Source organism: Xyrauchen texanus, chromosome 10 (genome assembly GCF_025860055.1).
Source record: "Xyrauchen texanus isolate HMW12.3.18 chromosome 10, RBS_HiC_50CHRs, whole genome shotgun sequence".
Lineage (NCBI taxonomy): Eukaryota > Metazoa > Chordata > Actinopteri > Cypriniformes > Catostomidae > Xyrauchen > Xyrauchen texanus.
In genome coordinates, this window is record NC_068285.1 from 910,331 (window position 1) to 935,372 (window position 25,042).

General features: G+C 42.4%; 2 protein-coding genes across 5 annotated transcripts in view; both read right to left on the reverse strand.

The window, feature by feature from the left end:
* LOC127650631 (NACHT, LRR and PYD domains-containing protein 3-like) overlaps positions 1–25,042 on the reverse strand; it is a 280,247-nt gene that overhangs the window by 251,094 nt on the left and 4,111 nt on the right. The window lies entirely within an intron of this gene.
* LOC127650635 (NACHT, LRR and PYD domains-containing protein 3-like) overlaps positions 1–25,042 on the reverse strand; it is a 106,026-nt gene that overhangs the window by 905 nt on the left and 80,079 nt on the right. Inside the window, exons 4-10 of one of the 3 annotated variants that reach the window (XM_052136195.1) lie at positions 23,047–23,215; positions 22,517–22,721; positions 20,623–22,354; positions 17,007–17,180; positions 16,642–16,812; positions 13,053–13,226; positions 1,486–1,532 (exon numbers count right to left, since the gene is read on the reverse strand). The exons of 1 other annotated variant lie outside the window; for it this stretch is intronic. In XM_052136195.1, the coding sequence (XP_051992155.1) occupies positions 1,486–1,532; positions 13,053–13,226; positions 16,642–16,812; positions 17,007–17,180; positions 20,623–22,354; positions 22,517–22,721; positions 23,047–23,215 (2,672 nt within the window). The remainder of the gene's footprint in view (positions 1–1,485; positions 1,533–13,052; positions 13,227–16,641; positions 16,813–17,006; positions 17,181–20,622; positions 22,355–22,516; positions 22,722–23,046; positions 23,216–25,042) is intronic. One more of the 3 variants, XM_052136196.1, reaches the window with a different exon arrangement.

A 25,042-nucleotide genomic window follows, 5' to 3' on the forward strand; every position in this document is an offset into this window, starting at 1 on the left:
CACAAGAAGAGAAAAAACACTTAAAACACAACAATCATTAAACCAGTGTGTGTGTGTGTGTGTGTGTGAGTGTGTGTGTGTGTGTGTGTGAGAGTGTGTGAGTGTGTGTGTGAGTGTGTGAGTGTGTGTGTCTGTGATAGTGTGTGTGTGTGAGTGAGTTTGTGTGTTTGAATCCAGTGTGAGATCAAATACATCTGAATACAAGAAGAGAAAAAACACTTAAAACACAACAATCACTAAACCAGTGTGTGTGTGTGTGTGTGTGTGTGTGTGATAGTGAGTGAGAGTGAGAGTGAGAGTGTGAGTGTGTGTGTGAGTGAGTGTGTGTGTGTGTGTGTGATAGTGAGTGAGTGTGTGTGTGTGTGTGTGTGTGTGTGTGTGTGTGTGTGTGTGTGTGTGTGTGTGTGTGTGTGTGTTTGAATCCAGTGTGAGATCACAGACATCTGAACACAAGAAGAGAAAAACACTTAAAACACAACAATCACTAAACCAGTGTGTGTGTGTGTCTGTGTGTGATAGTGAGTGAGAGTGTGAGTGTGTGTGTGATAGTGAATGTGTGTGTTTCTGTTTGTTTGTGTGTGTGTGTGTGTATTTGTGTGTGTGAATGTGTGTTTGTGTGTGTGTGTGACAGTGTGTGTCTGCTTGTGTGTGAGTCTGTGTGTGTGTGAGTGAGTGTGTGTTTTTGTTTGTTTGTGTGTGTGTGTGTGTGTGTGTGTGTGTGTGTTTGAATCCCGCGTGAGATCACAGACATCTGAACACAAGAAGAGAAAAAACACTTAACACACAACAATCACTAAACCAGTGTGTGTGTGTGTGTGTGTGTGTGTGTGTGTGTGTGTGTGTGTGTGTGTGTGTGTGTGTGATAGTGAGTGAGAGTGTGAGTGTGTGTGTGATAGTGAATGTGTGTGTTTGTGTGTGTGTGAGTGAGTGAGTGAGTGTGTGTTTCTGTTTGTTTGTGTGTGTGTGTGTGTGTGTGTGTGTGTGTGTGTGTGTGTGAGTGTGTGTGTGTGTGTGAGAGAGTGTGAAAGTGTCTTTGTGTGAGTGAGTGTGTGTGTGTGTGTGACAGTGTGTGTCTGTTTGTGTGTGAGTCTGTGTGTGTGTTTTTGTGTGTGCTGTGTTTGAATCCAGTGTGAGATCACAGACATCTGAACACAAGAAGAGAAAAAACACTTAAAACACAACAATCACTAAACCAGTGTGTGTGTGTGTGTGTGTGTGTGTGTGTGTGTGTGTGTGTTTGAATCCAGTGTGAGATCACAGACATCTGAACACAAGAAGAGAAAAAACACTTAAAACACAACAATCACTAAACCAGTGTGTGTGTGTGTGTGTGTGTGTGTGTGTGTGTGTGTGTGTGTGTGTGTGTGTTTGAATCCAGTGTGAGATCACAGACATCTGAACACAAGAAGAGAAAAAACACTTAAAACACAACAATCACTAAACCAGTGTGTGTGTGTGTGTGTGTGTGTGTGTGTGTAGACCTACATTTGCATGGTCCTGCTGTAATCCTGAACTCTCCTCCATGATCCACACTATAAAAACACAAACACACACAAATGATGACATCACATTCAGCTCACCTGAAACTTACTTCAAAGTGATTTTATCTGAAATAACACACAGAGAATGTCTCTCTCTCTCTCTCTCTCTCTCTCTCTCTCTCTCTCTCTCTCTCTCTCTATTAATTTATATTTATTAGCTTTATTGGCATGTAAAAGTTTGATGGTTTTATAGCCTCATTTTTGATCAACTAGTTGAAACTTTCAGAAAAGACTCTAATAAAGACACACAGGACTGTTATTTAGTTTTCCTGGAACTGAATGTGTTAACACTAACAACAAAACAAATATGTGATTAATCGTGATTCAATATTTCAATCCTCTGACAGTCTTACAACACATGAGGGGTGTGAGGGGTCCAGGAACTGAGTTTGACACCCCTGCAATACACACACACAACATCCCACCAACAATAAACTCAAGTGCTTTCACACTGCACTTAACCCTGGGTTATTGTCTTTTAACCCCGCTTTTAACCTCCAGTAAAGTAACGTTTCACACTTGTAACTCTGAAAGGTGATTAGCAACACTTTTAATCCTGGGTTATGAAACGGCTCCAGATCAGTGTTAGCGCCGCTTTTAAAAGTGCAGCAGTAAGTTTTTATCTGGCTCTTATTCGTCCCAATAGTACCAGTGGTTTTGGACTTTATACTGACACCACAGACTGATCACTGCCCGACCCCCGTGAAAAATCCTGCACCGCCCCTGTTAACTGCTGCTGCGCTACACAAAAATGTCTGTAAGATGGACTGCTGCGACTCGTAATCTCTCTGGCGGCTGATGAGACCATTGTGTGCTCGCTCTTGGTGCTTGATGTCACACCGTTTATCTGTGATCATTATTGATATTATTAGTGGTAGTAACTGATCAACTGCAAGACAGTTTGTTATGTGCGGTCAACATGGCAGCATCCATGAGGGCGACCAGCTCAATGTACAATTAAACAGCTTTTATTGAGGTCAGTATCTGACTGGAGTCATCATCTAATGTGAGTGTACATCATTTTAAACATATTTGTGTGCTGTTGTGTTTATTTGTAACACTTTTTAAATGAGCTTAATACAGTGACAGAGCACAACACAAGCAAATGTGCTACAGTATCACTGTTCATTTCCTGTATGCTAATGCACTTTATAAACCCTATTTAGTACTTTACAAAAAAAACATATTATTAGTATTAAACATATTGTAGTCTTGCTGTTGTGCTGCACTTAAGCAAATAATAAATCATATAAAATGAAAATAAGCTCATCGTAACATTTCATATAAACACAATCCGTTTGCATCTAAATATATTATCCTCCACAGATTTCATGGGACGATGCAACAAACTTTCCAAACAGAATAACTGAGAACCATTAATGGTGCCAAACCCAAAATGTCCAAAATACTCTCACACTGCAGATTTCAGCAGTGAAATAAATGTACTATAAGATACTGTCCAAAGCATTAACCAACAGATTCAAACTTTACATATCTAAATTAATTCACACTGACCAGTCATATTGTATTCCTAAACGCACAATATTTGATCATTTGTTTTGAACACATGATCTGATTTCTTTGCCAGAGACAATAATCTTAATGTAGGATTTTTAGATTTGGACCAAGAAAAAGCTTTTGATGGTGTAAATAAATGTTCAGGGTCCGACATGTCTTTGTGGTGAGATGAGCCCGTGCCGTGCCTTTAAATGAAGTGTCCATTCAATGTAAAATGAGGAAATCACAATTTATCAAATGTATCTGATGATGTCATCATTAAACTGATTTGGATTTTAGAAAAGTTCAGATTTTATATTTAAACAGATTTTATATTCATGCAATACTGTGAATAAGAATGTCTATGGTGTGAAAATCATCTATTATTAAACAGGGGTATATCGTGAAACTGTTAAACCGTTACATCCCTACTGGAGATGCTGCAACTATTACAGAAACCATCTTCAACATCATTACAGCAGAGAAATGCAGACCCGCAGACACTCTTGCATCATTTACCAGTGATGCTGCTTCTGTTATGATCGGTAAGATTTGAACATTTCACTTTTATTTGAATAGCAGTTTTGATATAGAATTGATTTTTACTGTCAAGGCAAGAAAACTGAAATAAGAGACTAAAAGACCTTTTCCCTGAATCACTGTCACTGTCCACTGTGTTCCCCATCCAATAAAAAGGGAAAGTCTTACCCAACCAAATACTGCAAAACCATTTTAACAATATTTTGGTTATTTCAAGCAAGCAGCACCTTTTTTGCCAATGTGTGAACGGCTTGTAACACAACTTATAAAATGAGCCCTTCACAGACTTCCTAGGTTGCCTATTAAAGCCTGTGACTGATTTTCATGTGAAGGGAGCGGGTCGCTTTTCCCGGGAAAATCAAATATATGTGATGTTTATGTGCGCTCCCGAGAGCCTCAGTGCTTCTCTTCCACTATTCAACAGTGACAACAAACTGCAACACTAGACAACGTTATCTTAGAGATGAATCCAGCAAACGTCCCAGCACAACACCGACTCCAACACAAACTCAGAGTAAGCCAATAAATCATTTATCTACTGAATCCCGTCTGGCTAAGTGTCACGAACACGGGTGAAGGCGCCTCCTCCTCGAGCCTCCAGAGATCGCATTCACCCGAATACTAATTACTCACCTCAGCTGTTGCTCATTACCTCACCCTATTTAATCACGCCAGTTTGTTCCCTCCTTGCGAAGTCTTGTTTAGCCCCGGCGACATTTCCAAGCATTATTAGTTACCTCTCTAGTTTACCCGTGTACCGACCTAGCTTCTCTCCGTTCCTGTTTGTTAGCCTCCTGCCCTTATACTCTAGCCTGCCTACTACGTTTGTCTGCTGCCCGCCCTGATAATTAGCCTGTCCCTGATTACGCTTCAGCCTCTCTGCCTAACTCTGTTTGCCTGTCCCAGACCATTGCCTGTACGACCTGAGCTTGCCTATCCAATAAAGCCGCATATGGATCCTAACCAACCTGAGTCTTCGTTACAGAAGACTTCGCTACCCCTCGATCCAGCGGTGATCACCCGCCTATCGGAGGAACTCTCTGCGCAGGCGAACCAGCTCTCCGCGCAACAGCTCCAGCTCGGGCGCCTCGCTTCAGCCATCGAGGAGATAATGCGCACCGTACAGGCTGCACTCCAACCCGCGCCGGCTTCCGCGACCTCACCCGCGGCTCCTCAAGCTGGCCCGGCGTCAGTCGGCGATTCACTCCCCCAAGCAGCTGCCAGCCCACGACTCGCCTTCCCGGAAAAGTTCGACGGCACACCCTCGAAATGCAGAGGCTTCGTTATGCAGTGCACCATTTTCCTCACACAACAACCGACGGTATACCCGACTGATCAGAGCAAAATTCTCTTCGTCAGCTCCGTTCTGACGGGCCGCGCTCTCGACTGGGCGACCGCGGTTTGGCACAATCAGGGCTTCACACAATTCTCCTTTGACTCGTTCATGCGGAACCTGATCGACGTATTTGATCACCCTGAATGTGGCAAGAGCGCTGGTGAGCAACTTCTGGCTCTCTGCCAGGGAAATCGCACAGCGGCGGATTACGCGCTCACCTTCCGCACCCTCGCAACGCAAACCGGCTGGCTTGAGTGCACCCTAAAACTCCTCTTCCGTCAGGGACTGAGCACGGATCTGCAATCCGAGCTGGCGTGTCGCGATGAGGGGACCACCTTGGAGCAGTTCATCTCGCTGGCTATCCGTGTCGACAACCTCATCCGCTCCCGACGACCAGCTAGGTGGCTCCCGCAGCCCGCTCCGACACCCCAGCGCCAAGCGGCTCCAGAACCCATGCAATTAGACCGCGCCCACCTCACTCCGGAGGAGAGAGAACGCCGCCTTTCCAACCGCCTCTGTCTCTACTGTGGCCAGGCCGGGCATGTCCGCTCCAGCTGCCCGACGCGTCCGCCTGAACGACAACAACCAGGGGTGAGTTTGATACTTTCTTCCACCCTAACCAGTTCCAGCCTGAAAGTTCCCATTTCACTCTGCCACCAATCATATAGCTTAAATGTCCACGCTATGATCGATTCTGGTGCGGCTGGTAATTTCATTTATGAGGACTTTTGTAAGAAACATGGTATTCCCTTGACTGTGTGTGAACCTCCCTTGGCAGTGGCGGCCCTAGACGGACGGCCCCTGGGTACCGGTAAAGTGTGCAACACCACTACCGACATCCGCCTGCAGGTAGGAGTGCTGCACACCGAGACCATCCGTCTGCACCTCGTCACCTCCCCTCACCACCCGGTAATCCTCGGCCTCCCCTGGCTCCGTCTTCATGACCCACGAATCTCCTGGCGGCACAGTCAAATCACACAGTGGGGCACTGACTGCTCGGCGAGGTATCTGAAAACAATCCACCCCTTAACCGTGGGAACCACCAATGTCCAGAAGGCTCCTGACGACTCCGCTCAGATACCCCCCATGTACGCTGACCTGAGCGAGGCATTCAGCAAGGCCAAGGCCTCCCAACTTCCTCCCCACCGACCTAGCGATTGTGCCATCGATCTCAAACCGGGAGCCACACCACCCCAAGGCCGAATCTTTCCCCTGTCAGAACCCGAATCCTTGGCCATGAAGTCTTACATCGAGGAGGAACTGGCCAAGGGGTTCATCCGGCCCTCACGTCCCCGGCAGCTGCCGGATTCTTCTTCGTGGGCAAGAAGGACGGCTCCCTTCGCCCGTGCATCGACTACCGCGGCCTCAATGACGTCACCATAAAATTCAGATACCCCCTGCCACTCGTGCCCGCTGCTCTGGAGCAATTAAGAAACGCAAAGATCTACACCAAGCTGGACCTACGCTCCGCCTATAACCTGGTGCGTATTCGGGAGGGAGACGAGTGGAAGACTGCCTTTTCCACCACCTCCGGCCATTATGAATATCTGGTGATGCCGTTCGGTTTGTCTAACAGTCCCTCGGTGTTCCAGTCCTTCGTCAATGATGTGTTCAGAGACCTGCTCAACCGTTATCTTATCGTTTACATCGATGACATTCTAATCTACTCTGACTCCCTTGAGGAACACGTCACACATGTCCGAACCGTCCTCAAACGCCTGATCCAGCACCAGTTGTACGCCAAGGCCGAGAAGTGTGAATTCCACCTGAAGTCGGTAGCCTTCCTGGGGTATATCATCAGCCCAGATGGAGTGGCCATGGATGACCGCAAGGTACGAGCTATCCTGGAATGGCCTCAGCCCGCCACGGTCAGGGAGCTCCAACGCTTCCTGGGGTTCGCGAACTTCTACCGCCGGTTCATCCGTAACTTCAGCACAGTTGCTTCCCCTCTTACCGCCATGCTGAAGAAAGGTGGAAACAAACTCCACTGGCCAGCTGAAGCCCTCCAGGCCTTCACCCAACTCAAAGCACGCTTCACCACTGCGCCCATCCTGCACCACCCCAATCCTGACCTCCCCTTCGTGGTAGAGGTGGACGCCTCGAACACTGGAATTGGGGCCATCCTCTCCCAACGCCAAGGAAACCCACCTAAGCTGTTTCCCTGTGCCTACTATTCCCGCAAACTCACTCCCGCCGAGCAAAATTACGATGTTGGTAACCGGGAGCTTCTGGCCATAAAAGTAGCCCTGGAGGAATGGCGTCACTGGCTGGAGGGGGCCAGGCAACCATTCCAGGTCTTGACGGACCACCGAAATCTTGAGTACCTCCGCTCCGCCAAGAGGCTCAACCCCAGACAGGCCCGATGGGCCCTCTTCTTCACTCGCTTTGACTTCAACATCTCCTACCTCCCGGGTTCCAAGAACACCAAGGCCGACTCCCTCTCACGCCAACACGAGACCACAGCCCAAAGCCACACCGCCGAACCCATCGTACCGCCCGAGCTCTTCCTAGCCCCCGTCCAGTGGGATCTCATGTCCGACATCTCTCAGGCTCAAGTCTCAGTCCCACCTCCTCCCGAGTGCCCTGCGGGTCGGACCTTCGTACCCCCAGCCTCCGGGAGAGGGTACTCAGCTGGGTGCATGACTCCTCAAGTTCCGGCCACCCCGGAATCACAGCTACCACCCGCCTCCTGAGTAACCGCTTTTGGTGGGGGACCCTACCCGAGGATACCGCCGACTTCGTCAAGAGGTGCCCAGCCTGCAACCTAGCTAAGTCCCCTAAAAAACCACCGGCCGGCCTGCTCCAACCTCTCCCCATTCCGCATCGTCCTTGGTCACATATCGCCGTGGACTTCGTAACCGACCTACCCAACTCCCAGGGGCACACCACCATCCTCACGGTCATAGATCGGTTCTCCAAGGCTTGCCGCTTGATACCTCTACCCAAGCTCCCCACTGCCCTCGAAACCGCTGAACACCTGTTCCAGTACGTGTTCTGCTTCTACGGTCTGCCCGAAGAGATTGTCTTGGACCGGGGGACCCAGTTCACCTCCAGGGTCTGGAAGGCTTTCTGCCGTCTCCTAAACATCAACCTCTGCCTCACCTCCGGTTACCACCCCCAGTCCAATGGACAGACGGAAAGACTCAACCAAGAAATTGTCAGGTTCCTGCGCACCTACTGTCACAACAACCAGTCGGACTGGAGTAGATTCCTTCCATGGGCTGAGTACGCCCAGAACTCCTTGCTCAAACCGTCCACCAAACTGACCCCCTTCCAATGCATCCTGGGGTACCAGCCCCCTCTCTTCCCTTGGTCCGGAGAACCCTCGGAGGTCCCCGCCGTTAACGACTGGCTGCAGCGCAGCGAAGCAGTTTGGGACCAGGCCCACGTCCACTTACAGCGGGCCGTGGACCGCACTAAGTCACAAGCCGACCGTCACCGCCATCCCGGACCCGACTACGCCCCAGGCCAATGGGTTTGGCTCTCCACCCGAGACCTCCACCTCCGCCAGCCCTGCAGAAAGCTCGGCCCTAGGTATGTTGGTCCCTTTAGAATCCCCAAAAAATTAACCCTGTTACCTTCCGTCTCAAACTCCCCACTAATTACCGAATCTCTCCCTCTTTTCATGTCTCCCTACTGAAACCGGCCGACGACCCGGGGGCCGAAGAGGAGGCCACTCTCAGACCCCCTCCCCTGATCGTGGGCAGCGAGGAGGCCTTCCTGGTGCGAAGGCTACTCGACTCCAGGCGCCACCGAGGTCAGATGCAGTACCTGGTTGACTGGGAGGGGTACGGCCCGGAAGAAAGGTCCTGGGTCAGCACCAACGACATCCTCGACCCTAACCTCATTACAGAGTACCATCAGACCAACCCGGAGAGACCGGCCCCTCGACCTCGGGGGAGACCTCGGCGAGGATCGCATCTTCGCGTCAGGAGCCGCTCACAGGAGGGGGGCTCTGTCACGAACACGGGTGAAGGCGCCTCCTCCTCGAGCCTCCAGAGATCGCATTCACCCAAATACTAATTACTCACCTCAGCTGTTGCTCATTACCTCACCCTATTTAATCACGCCAGTTTGTTCCCTCCTTGCGAAGTCTTGTTTAGCCCCGGCGACATTTCCAAGCATTATTAGTTACCTCTCTAGTTTACCCGTGTACCGACCTAGCTTCTCTCCGTTCCTGTTTGTTAGCCTCCTGCCCTTATACTCTAGCCTGCCTACTACGTTTGTCTGCTGCCCGCCCTGATCATTAGCCTGTCCCTGATTACGCTTCAGCCTCTCTGCCTAACTCTGTTTGCCTGTCCCAGACCATTGCCTGTACGACCTGAGCTTGCCTATCCAATAAAGCCGCATATGGATCCTAACCAACCTGAGTCTTCGTTACACTAAGCGGGAATGTGATCGTGGTCGAGTGAAAACTAGAGTGAAAATCGCCAGGGCATTTGATTCCTGGATGGAACTTCGTTTGGTTTTGGGGATCAAAACTGACCCTGAACTGGTGTTTTTCTTATTGGACAGGTAAACTTACATAACTGCAAAGCATGTGACATATTGTGCCATAAGGATTGATCTGTGTCATTTTAGCTAAACTACAATAACACATGAAATGAATGCTAGACAATGATCAAGATAATGCAAAAAGACACATTCATCAGCGTAACGTAACTTGGTTATACAGAAAATATATATATTCTATTATTATAAAACAATAGCGCATCGATATATCAAAATGACAGTTATGATGAATCACATCAATACTGAATTGTGTCAACATATTTATAATGTACAGTCTATTTTATAAACAGCTACTGTCATCATCCACCAAATTTAGCTAACAGCTATTGATAAAGCTGACTAGCTAGCTAACACCGACATCGGCTATCATATAAATGCAGTCAATGTATCATGCAAAGAAAAGTGATTATTCAAACTACAGTCTCACATAGTCAGACCGATATCAACAATTTGTTTTAGCCCTGTTCCAGCACTGGAGAGTCAAATATAATATACAGTCTCAAAGTTTGTACTAAAATAATCATAACTGTGTCATTTTAATTATGCTACCTCATCTGTCAGCATGATGCTGGTGAATCACGCAAAATATCAAAAAAATGCAAAATCTGTTTTTTGTCTACTGTACTGTATTTGTTTCACTTCGTTTTTTTATACATAGTGTGATGTTCAAAAGAAAGGTCTATGATGATTCAATGTCTGAACTTTATTAATACCAGCTTTCTCAACACGAGGTAACACGTAACTACACAGTTCAACGCCTAGCGCATCTTTCCCAATAGTTAAGCACCACAGCTCCCCCCATAGGGTTACTTACTCATTACATGACACATAGCTATATAAATAAATTGTCATAAATCATCAATACCGTTTATCTGTACACTGTGTGTGTGTGTGTGTGTGTGTGTGTGTGTTTGGTAGTTTTATTAGGTTTATTAGGTTATACACAAGTAGTTACGAAGGTATTATGCTATAAATGTGGTTTATGAGGACATCTCTAGTGTCCTTGGAATTCAAACGTATATAATATAAAAAAAAAATAAATAAATAAAATATCCCAAATGTTTCTGTGAGGGTTAGGTTTAGGGGATAGAATATATATAATAAAAATCATTGTGTCTCTGGAGAGTCCACATAATGATAGGAGTAACAATGTTTGTGACTGTGTGTGTTTACAGGTTTAATATATGTACATCTCTGATGTCTGTTTTAGATCTTTTCATCTGGAAAGCAACATCTACTAAACATCTTAAATAACAGATTTACAACATTCTAGATCATAAATGTCTCAAAGACATCTGCTGAATGTCTTATTTATCATCGTTACATTGGCTACCTGTTAAATTCCGTATTGATTTTAAAATTCTGTTAACTACGTACAAAGCTTTGAATGGTCTAGCTCCGCAGTACTTAAGTGATCTTCTAACACGCTATATTCCAACACGTTCATTAAGATCGCAAAATTCTGGCCTATTAATAGTTCCTAGAATATCAAAATCCACTAAAGGAGGAAGATCCTTTTCATATTTGGCTCCTAAACTATGGAATAGTCTCCCAAACACTGTTCGAGATGCAGACACACTCTCTCAGTTTAAGTCTAGACTAAAGACTCATCTAGTTAGCCAGGCATACACCTAATTTATCCCACAATTAGGCTGCTTTAGTTGGGTCTGCCGGAACCAGAAACCAGAAACATTGAGCATGATCTCTAACTCTGCAATAAATTCAATGGCATCTACGCTTACATCTTTTTATTTGTTTCCCTGTCTCAACCTCGGGACTCCTACCCTGAGGTCACCAGAACCGGCTGGATCCAGCACCATTCCTGCTTCATGTTGGACTCCACTGCTACATGTCGCAGAATGATGATGACTAAATGCAGCCGGTGCCAGCCAAACATCACTTCAATCTATTATGACGGACTTCAGAGGATGAAATTATGCCAACTCCAACCTGCATCACCTCGGTCTATTTATGGACTACGATCCTGAAATGAAATGCTTAGACTAACAATTGCCAACAAAAAGCCTTCATCAGCCAATTAACAAGGACAATTGCATCTGTGAACTTCTGCAATTAATCAAGATGGACTTCAAAGACATTGGTCATTAATCTTACAGTTCAAACACAATCTATGTTTAATCAATGACCCTTATCACTTAGTTTAATAATTTTAAACCATGATTTTACCTATACATAATTAATATTTACATTACATTCATAATGTTAGCCAGAGGGGAACTGGCCCCCACAGTGAGTCTGGTTTCTCCCAAGGTTATTTTTCTCCATTAATCAACATCTTATGGAGTTTTGTGTTCCTTGCCACAGTCGCCTACAGCTTGCTCACTGGGGTTATTAATACAATTATCATTGAATTATTTATAAACACTATTAAAATTCGTATTTTATCTAAATTACACAATGATGATTAATCGACTTTATAGACATTACAGTTCTTATCGTCTGTTAATGCTAATATTCTGTAAAGCTGCTTTGAAACAATGTGTGTTGTGAAAGGCGCTATACAAATAAAAATGACTTGACTTGACTTATTGACATTCAAGATAAAATTTGTCATTTTATAGACATATTGCAGATGAGCAAACAATGTAAAATAGATCTTGTTAAGATGTAAACACACATCAAATAGACGTCTGGTTGATGTACGTGTGCTATCAGGGATAGTTTTTACAGTATAAAAATCATTATGTCTATGGAGAGTCCTCATTATGAAATGAGTACCAACATATATGTGTGTGTGTGTGTGAGTGTGTTTGTGTATGTGAGACAAACACATTGTCACCTAATGTAAACAAAGATGGCTGGACTGGAATGATTGCATTTCCCTGATGTGTTAACTGCATATAGGTGAGCTGTTGTCCATTATGGTGATGTTATGCGACAATTCGTTTCGACAATGATGAATTACTTATGTGTTATAATTTGGCTGTCTGTTTCAATGAGCGTACTGTGTGCTTGAAAAGACTATTGAGTTGCTGTTTGAGTTACTTGTGATTGACAACAGAATGATCACCTAATGTAAACAGACATGGCTGCGAGGCTCAGTGATCCCAATTTTGTGTAGTAATTTTATAATAGTAATTTTGTGACCATTTGGATGTCTGTCATAAAATAATCATACCATGTGCTTGAAAAGACTGTATGAGTATCAGTTTGTGTGAATATGAATTACAGGCACTTGGGCAGTGCAGTTTAGTGTTGGTATGAAAACCAATTTGAATCTGACAGCACTGATTGCTGCAGAAACACAAATGTGTGACGCTACTCTAAGGGGGCCAGTCATAAACCATCACAAATATGCACCAGTAAGTGTGAAAGGGTTAAGTGACAGATGCTTAAAGATTGTTCTTTTTAATTGTTTTCCTACAATGAGTAAAAAATAATATTCTATATAAAATATAATGATTACAAAAATGTCCTCATTCTAATGAAACATTAAAAATATATGTCTTCTGTGTATTTGTTTTAAGGATTGACATTTTTTAAAAGGAATAAATACAGGTGCTATTTCAGTGAATTAACTGACCATTCAATAAATTCAAGACCAATAAGGGCCTGGGTTTAAGGGGTTAATATGGGTATAAACAGGGTTTTACAGCTCAACATACTTAAGTTTTTCCAGTGTGCAGTTTGGATCGTTGAGTCTTTCAGAGAGCAGCCTGACTCCTGATTCTCCTGGGTGATTGTAGCTCAGATCCAGCTCTTTCAGGCGTGAGAGATTTGATCTCAGAGCTGATGCCACAGAACAACAGCCTTCCTCTGTCACCATACAGCCAGATAATCTACAAACACACATACATAACAGTCAGATAATCTAAAAACACACATCAGCATTTACCAGCAGCCATATTAACCTGTAGCTCAAGACTCATTGGCACTGAAGCTAAGCAGGGTTGAGCCTGGTCAGTACCTGGATGAGAGACCTCCTGGGGAAGACTAAGTTTGCGACTGGAAAATCCATTCCTTTAAAATTATTCAGTTGATAAATAGTTCTAGGAGACAGCATAAGCGAATTATTGACAGCTTTCCCATATCATAAGTCTGCTATGCTATTACATATTGATAATGTAAACAACGTTGTGTATTTGATTACAGTAGCAGTTAAAATGTTAATTTAGTGCTAGTCATTTTCCTGCATTAGTTATGGATTAGTTTTGCATGAATTATGAAACTTTTTCAGTAGAAATCTGGGATAGTGTTGTCAAAAATACCGGTACCCAGGTACTAAGTCGGTACTCAAACAAAAAATTATTTACGATACCAGAATTTCTGAAGGTACCAGGGTACCCATGCAGAGGCGAGAACTTCTAAACGCTCACAACAAGCAAAAGATTGCGGCAAGCAAATTAGCAGCTGCTGCTACTGCAGAGTCTGAACTGAATCATGTCGAAATGAAAAGTGGAAAAAGACAGGTTTTTGAGGCTGATGAAAAGGGAAACATCACAGATCAGCACTTTTTTGTAAATGCTGCTTTCGCAATTTTCTGACGAAAGGAGGGAACACATCAAACTTAACAAAGCACATGAAAGACAGACACCCGGATTTATTCAAGCAAATAAAGCAGGTGAGTTTAAACTTTCACAGTTTATTTTATGTATTTCCCAAAGTATTAGGGAATCATAAAAAAAAAAGCACATTCAGAAGCATGTACCGTTGTGGAATAAGCAGAGGCAGAGCTCTTTATAGGAAACATCCTGGCATTAAATCTTAAATGCAGTCAAATGTAATGTGTTATTGCTTTATTAAAGTTCAAATAATACAGAAGCAGATCATGTTAATAACTATAAACTCAGAAACTGGCATTTCTCTGTGTGGTCGGTGCCTCTTCTAGGAGTTGCGCGAATGTCCCGATCTAAGGGAGAGAGATTGAAACTGCTCCCGGCTGAGAGAGACTCTGCCTCGGGAAACTCATCCCTCGCTTAATGCAGTTAGATTAGAACGCGATTGCTCGCAACTTTAATCATAATATGATATATGTCCATATGCATTTCTTATCATGAAGAAAAATGGCAAATTGCAGCTTTATTAATAAGAGAGCACTTTGCACATTAGTTTGGGAATTGTTTTTTATTAATTATATTGTATGCTTGTTTATTTAGGTTTTGTTTTTTTAGTACTTGGGAAAAACAAATTAAAAGTTGCAAAAGTTGAAGCAAATCTTATATAAGTGTTCAAAAATACTTTAAGCATAAATTGTTCAGTTTTGTTATAATTAAAAAATAATATATTTAAATTAAAATGTTGCTCAATGGCATATTTTTGTTCTTAGTTCTGCTGCTAATGGTTTGTAGACTTTGTTATTAAAAGAGTGTTGTTCAGAAACCTGTTTTTGTGTTTTGCTTTTGTACCAAAAATGGTATCGAGTACCATAAAATTTCACTGGTATTGGTACCGACTAATGAAATTTTGGTACCGTGACAACACTACTCTGGATTACTCTAGTTACTAGATTGTTAATATGTGTTACTCGTTTGTTCCTGTGTAGTTATTCATTAATGAAGGAACCTTATTCTAAAGTGTTACCGAGTTTTCTAAAGAGCTGGACATAAATTAATGTTGTGATCATTTTGAACTGTGATGTCACAATCAGAATAACTTGATTCACTTGAGAGAAAACAGACTCAGCAGAGGGAGCCCATCCACAAGTGCACAGTAGTGGGCGACCGATACATCGCCAAGGACAATAAATCGGATGATATTCTGACATATTTAATGCTCGGCGTTGGCCAATAAATTTCCCCATTTAGCGACTAAAATCACCTGCCTGCACATGAAGCATACGAGACATATAAATGACTAGTCACGGTTTGTTTTGTTGTTACATGCCATCGTGTAACTACAACAATACTCCGGTATGCAACATAGTGTCATTTAAACGGTCCACATAACAGAGCCTCGGCAGACGCGTTTGAGTTCATGTTAAAGTGCTCGCCTGTTTCACTCTCCCTCTCTCTTCTAAACAGTTTCCTGTAACTTTGAGCTGTCTTGTCTTGCGACAAAAAGGCAATTATCAATCAAACTAATTATCATTTATTGGATATGCGCAAATATGCGCATATCCAATAAACCAACTTTACACAACTTGAGCAGATCAAGCATCCTGATGAACACTCATATACAGTATCTTCCTCTGAAGCACGTATTCTAACAATCCTCAACAGTTTCCTGTAACTCTTCTTATGATAAAAGGCAAATATCAATAAAACTTATATTATATACTGTCTGCAAATATGCGCATATCTCATTTCAACAGATGTCATTCACAAACATCAAGAAAATCAAGTGTTTTATTCCCATCGATCACTCATCTAATATCTTCCTCTGAAGCACGTTTTCCATCAGCCAGAATCAAAAACTTCAGTATCAGGATCAAAAGTTCCTCTCATTAACAAATCATGAAGTAGGCGATACAGGCTGTTTAAACTGTCAGGAGATGGTTCTGCATGAGCATGTGAGTGCAACTTCAAGGCTGCATCCGAAACCAGGAAAATGCTACCTCCGGAGGCTGTATACTTGGGAACGATAAAAATAAGGTAGTTTTCAAACTGTTTGGAGATCAGTTTCCTAAAGCATTCAATTAATTAAAAAAAGCAGTCAGTTAAGCAATGAACTGATTAGGTTGCAAGTCAGCTGCCTACATTTTCGGATGCAGCCCAATATAAAAGTGCTTCACATGTGTTTTAAGTAAATCTCTTATTCACTATGCACTATTTGTACAATTGGTTTGATTCTGTTTTTTTGAGTAAATGTGATTGCTAACATGGACATGCCATTCATGGTTGCTGGACTACTGCATGTACTGTTATTTCCTTCTTCCTAATATATTAACAATTTTGTCACTTATATCAATAAATTACTAAAATGTGATGACTAAACAGAAATCTGAAGAAACCGATATCTACCATTTAAAATATTAAATACAATATTATCTTTTTGTTTTGTGTGAAATTGAATAAATATAGTGTTAAATAAGAGTTTATTATTATTAGTAGTAGTAATTTTATGTTTGTTACTATAACATATAGTGTGATATGTCGGCCTTGTATCAGTCTATTGGCCACCCTGCTCTCTGGATATCGATATCAGCCATTAAAAACCCCATATCGGTCAACCACTGGTACACTGTAACCACAGCTATGAACTGCAATATATTCATATTGTATATTCCAATGTACTAATGAATCTGCAAACACAAACCTCAGTATTTCCAGTATACAGCGAGGACTCTTCAGTGCATCAGAGAGTAGCTTCACTCCTGAATCCTGCAGGTCATTGTTACTCAGATCCAGCTCTCTCAGGGAGTTTGATGATTGTAGAAATGAAGACAAACTTCCACAACACTGACCAGTGAATCTACAAGCTGCAAATCTAAAACAAATAAAGAAACAATGATAAAAAGCAGTTTTATAAAACAAATGGTAATAACAGAGTGAATGCTCTATAGTTTGATATGAAGGGTTGTGACAGTCACTGAGCCATTTATTGTTTCATTGTCACAGATATGAACCACAATATAATCATATTGTATATTCCAATGTACTTATGAATCTGCAAACACAAACCTCAGTATTTCCAGTTTACAGTGAGGACTCTTCAGTGCATCATATAGCAGCTTCACTCCTGAATCCTGCAGGTCATTGTTACTCAGGTCCAGCTCTCTCAGACTTGAGGAGTTTGAGCTGAGAACTGAGGCCAGTGCTGAACAACTTTTCTCTGTCAGATTGCAGCCCATCAGACTGAGAGAAATGACAAGATAACAGTGTGTTAATATATATGTTTTAGTGAAGGCTTCTCAGCACAGCTTTTGGGTACAAAGAAAAATATATGGCCACTATGTTTGATTGCTCATAGTCGTTTGCAAATATTTTGAAGCTCTTCTACCGTCAAGACCCAGTCTGGACTGCCCAACTTGTATTGTTCTGGAGTTCTGTCTGTTTTGGTCCATGTGTGCATTTGTTTTGAGAACATGTCTTTGTTTGTGTTTGTGTCAGCCATGTGCTCTCCTTACTCCGCCTCCTCATTCCCCCTTGCCACACCTCCTCATCTGATCCTTGTTGTGTTGATTGTCATCACCTGTTCCTCATGTTCTCTCCCTCTACATGCTGTGCCTTCTACCTTCTTGTGTCTGTTAGATTGTTTTGTGAGTTTGGTTAGTCAGTCATTCCTAGTCTGTTTCTCCAGTTCGTGTCTTGTTTATTTTCTTAGTTTCAAATTGGTTCTATTAATTTTACTGTATGAGTTTTTGGTTTGTATTTTTTTTTTAGTTTTTTCAAAAAAGCTCTTTGTTTAACATCCCTCCACTTGGGTTCCTGCAAAATATCCTGATGTCTAAGAATTTTTGTCTTGAAAACATATTTGAACTTCCCCAAAACAACTCTTATGATGGAAGTGAAGTTAGGTCAATTAAGCAGTTTAATAAAGTTATATATTAACAGCATAATACTTGTAGCTAGCTTAAATTGTTTATCACACAGTTATAGCCTGTGTTCATTGTTATGTTAACATTTTAATTTGTGCAAATCTTGATTAATCCTGTCTAACAATTCATTCTAATAAAAGAAAATTAAACATACATGATTTATACATAAGCCTCTGAAATCAATCTCCGAAAAAATATTTTTCTCAGGTGCAAAAATCACGAAATAATTCCACAAAGTGACATCAGCCTTCAACACGCTTCAAGTAAACAAGGGTTTAGGTTGTTCCAGTTAAACCCATTGCATGTCTTCCGAAAGGTATTGGACACTCGCACAACGTATGCAGTGACATACATCCAAGTCCATGTGACAGAGTGAATGCAAGGGGATACAATTTTTAAATGGATGGTAGGCCTGAGCAGCACACTCCTGAGGTGTGAATTAGGCAAATGTGCCACATAGTGTCGTAGCTATTTCACGGAAGTAATGGCTTGACTGCAAACCATGTCTTTCAGGAGCAGTGTTTTCTGTGGGAGAGAGTAACTCCCTTTGGGGTGTAATTTGTGCTTTGTAACTTTGCAGACCTTACTGTTTTCACAATGTAAACAAAACAATTATGTCACTGTGACAATCATACTTGCTACAAAAAAGTACATTGTTTAGCTGTTTTTAATGGCAGCAAATTTAGGTTGCTTCTCTTTCACAATGTGGCCCCGTTTTTCAGGCCACCGTGTAAAACACTTGACATTAAGCTGAGAAGAATTTACTCTATCAATCTTTTAAAGAGAAAATAAGGCTTTGACATCATGTTTTATACTTGCGCTCATCTTATAATAACATGAGAGATTTCAGAAGACATGACAACATTTCAGGTAAGTGAACACAGTGATCAACGATGCTCTCTGGTTTTTATGGTGCATTTAGATAATTTTTAGGGAGAGAATGTTTCAGTGCACTGGAATGATTTTGCAACTGGTACAGCTGTAAAAATGGCTGACTCCCTGACCAGTGCCCTGCTTAGTGAATTAGAGAGCTGATTGAGATGTACCCAATAACATTCATTAGGTGTGTTCAACTTCAACTGCAGCTTGCCTTACCAATCTGCGAGATTTACCAGTTGTAATAGTGGGAGGAGATGAAAACAGAGCCATCAAGCTGGACACATTCTGTTTCACGACATGTGCTGAACCCACATTAGTCACAGAAGATCCCACGATGATTGCTTTGTTTATTACAGACGAAGTGGAAATCAGAACTCAGGATTTAAATTTACATATAAAAACCGAAAACATTACTGATTTGAAAAGATTGAGTTCTTCTAAATACAGCGCCTGCTGTGTGTACAAGAAAAAGTCCAATAAATGTCTAATTATTTTAATACCAATAAAGGAGTACATATTTGTAGTAATTTTGAATTTATTTTATGAATAAACATGATATTACTATGATAAACACATTATAATATGAGATAAATAATGTGCTGTTATAAAAATATGAATTAACAAGAGTTTATTGGAACTGGAGATGTTATAATAAACACCTTGGTAATGGCATACCATCATACTACTCTTATTTCTTTCATAGACTGACATAGCTGAAGTAGTACAAGTAGTATGTGTCATTTGATATTCATACGCATCCCATGAAACACACGTCACCATTGTCATCTGTGATTCTGGCCAATCACGAATAAGCTGTGACATCATCAGAGCTCTTGCAGCTACTCTGGAGAAGCTGCATTGGCAGTGCCAGCCGGCTGCTCTTTAATCGCACACAAGGTACTTTAATGGCATACATCACGGTGACGTGGCACTGACGCCATCTTAAGTCACACAACATTTCTAACTGACATGCACTGCTTCAAGTCAAACTCTGATCGGATCTGATCAAACAGTGCTGCATGAAGTTAAACATCTATTGATTACACTTAGATGAAAACATTACCTACAGATGATAACAAAATATTTACCACCAAATTCTCTTTTCCTCTGTGTACAATCTTCTAATTTAACAATAATGTCACCTCAGTAAATCAGTCAACAAAGTTAAACACTTGACATAAAGCCGTCTAAACTAATAATTCATTACCAATCTAAATAAATGTTGATCGCTATATTATTCACGTCTTAATGCAATTTTATATATTACAGTATAACATCATATAATCTAGTTTTTAGTCAAATTAATTAAAGGATTATCAAAACAGAGAACAATAAACATTGCAGGAATAAAGGAAGCTGCAATATGACAAATAAATTACTAAAGAATAAAACAAATAAAATACTTAAAAAAATAGTAATAATTATTCAGTATTATAATAATAAACTTGACGGAGTCCCCCAATAATAATTCAGTATTGTATCATATTTAACTGGGTTTTTGCACATCATGTTCATTAAAGAAATGTTTTAGTAAAAATATATGCAGGTAAATAATGATTTATTTATGAGGCTGATGTGTATTATTGTATGTGGAAGCATAAATAAAAATGATAAAGTATCAGTATAAAGTAAATAAAGTATCGTTTTGTATTTATTTAGTGGAAAACTGTAGAAAACATGCTTTTGTTATATTAAACTAGATTATTAACTTTGCATTAAACATTTTGAATCTATTTGGCTACAATGTCTGTTTAAAATGAAGGTAAAACAAACATCAAAATAGTATAAGGGGTTGTTTTTAATCTAACAAAATACAAATTAAAATCTAATCTCTGCTATTTAATTACAATAAAGTGAGATTAAAACACTAAATTACTCACTCAGCTTTTCTGGATGATTTGATCACCGGCAGCAGCCTCAGAAGACATTCATGTGATGGATCATATTTCCTCAGATTAAACTGATCCAGCTCCTCTTCTGAGTTCAGCAACACAAACACCAGAGCTGACCACTGAGCAGGAGAGAGACGGACTCCAGAGAGACGATTGATATCTCTTCTGTTCACGTATGTTTGTACTTCCTGCACTAGAGAATGATCATCGAGTTCATTCAGACAGTTGAACAGATTGATGGATTTCTCTGGAGAGGGATTGTCCCTGATCTTCATCTTAATGTACTTAACTATTTCCTGTTTGCTGTCAGAGCTGCTTCCTGTCTGTGTCAGTAGATATTGTAAGATTGTCTGATTGGACTTCAGTGAGAGACCCAGAAGGAATCGAAGGAAAAGGTCCAGGTGTCCGTTCTCACTCTGTAAGGCCTTGTCCACTTCACTCTTCAGGAAATCACTCATTCTTGAATTGTTTTGCAGAAACTTGAATAAAGCAGCGAGAAACTCCTGAATGCTCAGATGCACAAAGCTGAACACCTTCCCCAGGTGCAGTCCAAACTCCTCTCTGAAGATTTGGGTACAAACTCCCGAGTACACTGACGCTTCTCTGACATCAATGCCACACTCTCTCAGGTCCTCCTCATAGAAGATCAGGTTCCCTTTTTCCAGCTGTTGAAAAGCCAGTTTTCCCAGAGTCAGAATCCTCTCTCTAGCCTGCTTAAGATCCACCTCATATTTCCCATCATACTTCTGGCTCTTCAGTTTGCTCTGAAAGATCAGGAAGTGTGTGAACATTTGAGTGAGAGTCTTGGGGATCTCTGCACTCTCTGCTTCACTCAACAGCCTCTGGAGAACAGTGGCTGAAATCCAACAGAAGACTGGTATGTGACACATGATGTACAGGCTTCTTGATGATTTCATGTGTGTGATGATTCTGTTGGCCAGACGCTCATCTTTTATTCTCTTCCTGAAATACTCATCCTTCTGAGGGTCAATGAAGCCTCGTACATCTGTGAGCTGGTCAACACACTCAGGAGGAATCTGATTGGCTGCTGCTGGTCGAGAGGTGATCCAGAGCAGAGCAGAAGGAAGCAGATTCCCCTTGATGAGGTTGGTCAGCAGCACATCCACTGAGGCCGATTCTGTCACATCAGACAAAATATCATTGTTCTGGAAATCTAGAGGAAGTCGACACTCATCCAGACCATCAAAAATGAAAATGACTTTGTAGTCATCAAGGAATGTTGATCTCAGTTCTTTTGTATCTGTGAAAAACTGATGAAGAAGATCCATCAAACTGATATTTTTGTGCTTCATCAGATTGAGCTCTCTGAAAGGAAGTGGAAATATGAAGTGAACATCCTGATTTGCTTTTCCTTCAGTCCAGTCCACAATGAACTTCTGCACAGAGACAGTTTTCCCAATTCCAGCAACTCCTTTAGTCAGCACAGTTCTGATGGCTTTGTCTTGTCCAGGTAAGGCTTTAAAGATGTCAATGCATTTGATTGGTGTTTCCTGTGTCTCTGCTCTCCTGGATGCTGTCTCAATCTGTCTCACCTCATGTTCATTATTGATCTCTGCACTCCCTCCCTCTGTGATGTACAGCTCTGTGTAGATCTCATTCACAAGTGTTGAGCTGCTTTGATTTGACATTCCTTCAGTAATTCTCTGGAATTTCTCTTTTAGTTTTGTTTTGAGTTTTTGTTGATGCACAGAAATCAGTTCTGATGTAAAGAGGAAAAGAAATGGGAATTATAATTGACGTTGATGTTTAATGGTCATTAGACATTAAGTTTATTTTCTTTCACTAATATTGAGTGAATCCAGACAGTGTGTTTCCTCTTAAGGTGACGTGATGTAATAGTGACGTGAGTGCGAGCTCTTACTGGTTTGAAGTGTGTTAGCGAGGTCTGTCTGCTTCATCTTCTTCAGGACGTGCAGTGTGATCTTCAGAAACCCCTCTCTGACTCTGCTCTGACCTTCATCATCCTCCTCCTCTCTCTTAGAGCATGCTGGGGAATCTGAGATCAGTAGTCTCTTGATACTCTTCAGCTCTTTCTTCATCAGAGAGATGATTCTGTGCTCAAGTTCCTGAAATCAGTGAACATTCAAACAACAAACTTCATTCAGTAACAGACAAGAACTGAAGGATCAGTGGACAAGAATCACCACTCATTTTATTTGTGCTTTAGTTGTCTTGAATTCATCATTGTGTGTGTGTTATTAAGATGAGGGTGCAGCTGTAAAGCTTCCTAAAGTGTATGAGACATGACAGTTAAAAAAACAGCCTATAAGGTATAAGTGTGGCGCACACGCGCGCACGCACACACACACACACACACACACACACACACACACACACACACACACACACACACACACACACACACACACACACACACACACACACACACACCTCAAAAATGGAGTCCAATGGCACTTTCCCAGCAGTTGACTCTGTTGCATCCTGTTTTTTTCTGTAGTTGATCAAAGACTCTCCTGAACTGAAGTGAAGTGGACGATCCATTGACCCGTCACTCTTCATGGACACACAGCTGGGTTCAGGAGATTCTCCATGAATGACACTAATTAAACAGTTTATTAAACAGAGTTTAGTTCATGTGTTTTTTTATAGTAATCTGAAAACATAATTTCAACATCCAGTGCAATAAAACACATTTAATGATGTGTCTTATATATTATATGTCACATGAGAACTTGCAATGTCACTAACATCAACATAAGTTCTCACAAAATGTCTCGGGTTACATGTGTAACCCTTGTTCCCTGAAAAAAGCGGAACGAGATGCTGCGCTGCTAAGCGCTACGGGGAACAACTCTAGCTGTGAACCGAGCTGAAATAGTGTGTGTAACACGTCAATGAACATTGACTGGAATTTATAGCCTCGGTTGATGTAATCATTAGATGCACCTGTGGCCAGGCTATAAATGGATACGTCACCAGGTGTCGTCAGATACTTCTTTTTGAAGAGCAGTCCTGGGACGTCCCAGTGCGGCAAAGCAGCGCAGCATCTCGTTCCGCTTTTTTCAGGGAACAAGGGTTACACATGTAACCCGAGACGTTCCCTTTACAAAAAGCTTCACTATGATGCTGCGCTGCTAAGCGCTACGGGGAACGCAATACCCACGCCGCCGCACTTGGGGCTGTCCGGACCCCTACGGTTGTGCAGTGTACTCACAAAAACGCGAGAGGTCTCAGACATGAGCTTGAGATGTCGACTCAAGGGCATAAGAGCCCGGAGTAGCATAAACATCTAAACCATTCAATTTTGATGAATGTGTGCGGAGAGGACCAGCCTGCCGCATCACAAACTTGTTTAGGCATGGGCTGAGATGTCGACTCAAGGGCATAAGAGCCCGGAGTGCAGAACATCCAAACTAGAAAAATCCAATGAATATGTGCGGAGAGGACAACCTGCCGCATCACAAACTTGTTTAGGCATGGGCTGAGATGTCGACTCAAGGGCATAAGAGCCCAGAGTGCAGAACATCCAAACTAGAAAAATCTAACGAATGCGTGCGGAGAGGACAACCTGCCGGATCACAAACTTGCTGCAGAGGGAGACCTCTAGCCAATGTTTTAGAGGAGGAGAGCCCTCTGGTAGAGTGTGCCCTAAGACCTACTGGCGAAGCTTGACCGCGCGCCTCGTAGGCCCGGGCAATAATGAGGATGCCTCTTTGAGGGCACCCCGCCCACCAAGCTGTGGCAAACCGGAGTGGCCACATAGAACCTGGCAGTGGCGAGGCAAGTGCCCGCTGACAGTTCTTTCTACAGAAAATCCAGAACTGAAGCAAACTGGCAGTTAGCTGGTTCTGTAATAAGAACTTTAGTAGATGGAAACGCATGCAGGTGCATTTGTGCTATGAATGCGTTACTACGATCAGCCCCTCCATGGGGTTGCTGGGCGACTCGGGGAGAAGTAGAGGAGACATTGCGCTATCAACAGAGGCAAAGAGGTCCTCTTCTGCCCTGTAAAATCTACCCAGATCAGTTCCAAGTGGAGGGAGCCCTAGCACTTGAAATGGTCTCGATAACCTCAAGAGAAAACCCTGTGAACCTCATTCGGTACCCTTAGGGGCCAGACATGAAAGGTTTCACAATTCGGGCCAAGGATGAGAAGGTCCTCCCTGTTCGGAATCTGCTACCATATACGGGCATCCAGGGATATACCTGACCTGAGTGACAGGAGCTTGCCCTGGGCCCTAAGGAGAACCCAACGTGTCAGAAATACAGCTGACAAGAACGTGGGTCTCCTTGATGATTTATGTAAGAGGCTACCGCTGTATTGTCCACCCGCACCAAGACATGGCAGCCTCAGGAGGAAGTATTTCAGGGCCAGAAATACAGCCATCAACCCGAGACAGTGACTGTGACAACCGAGCTGACGACC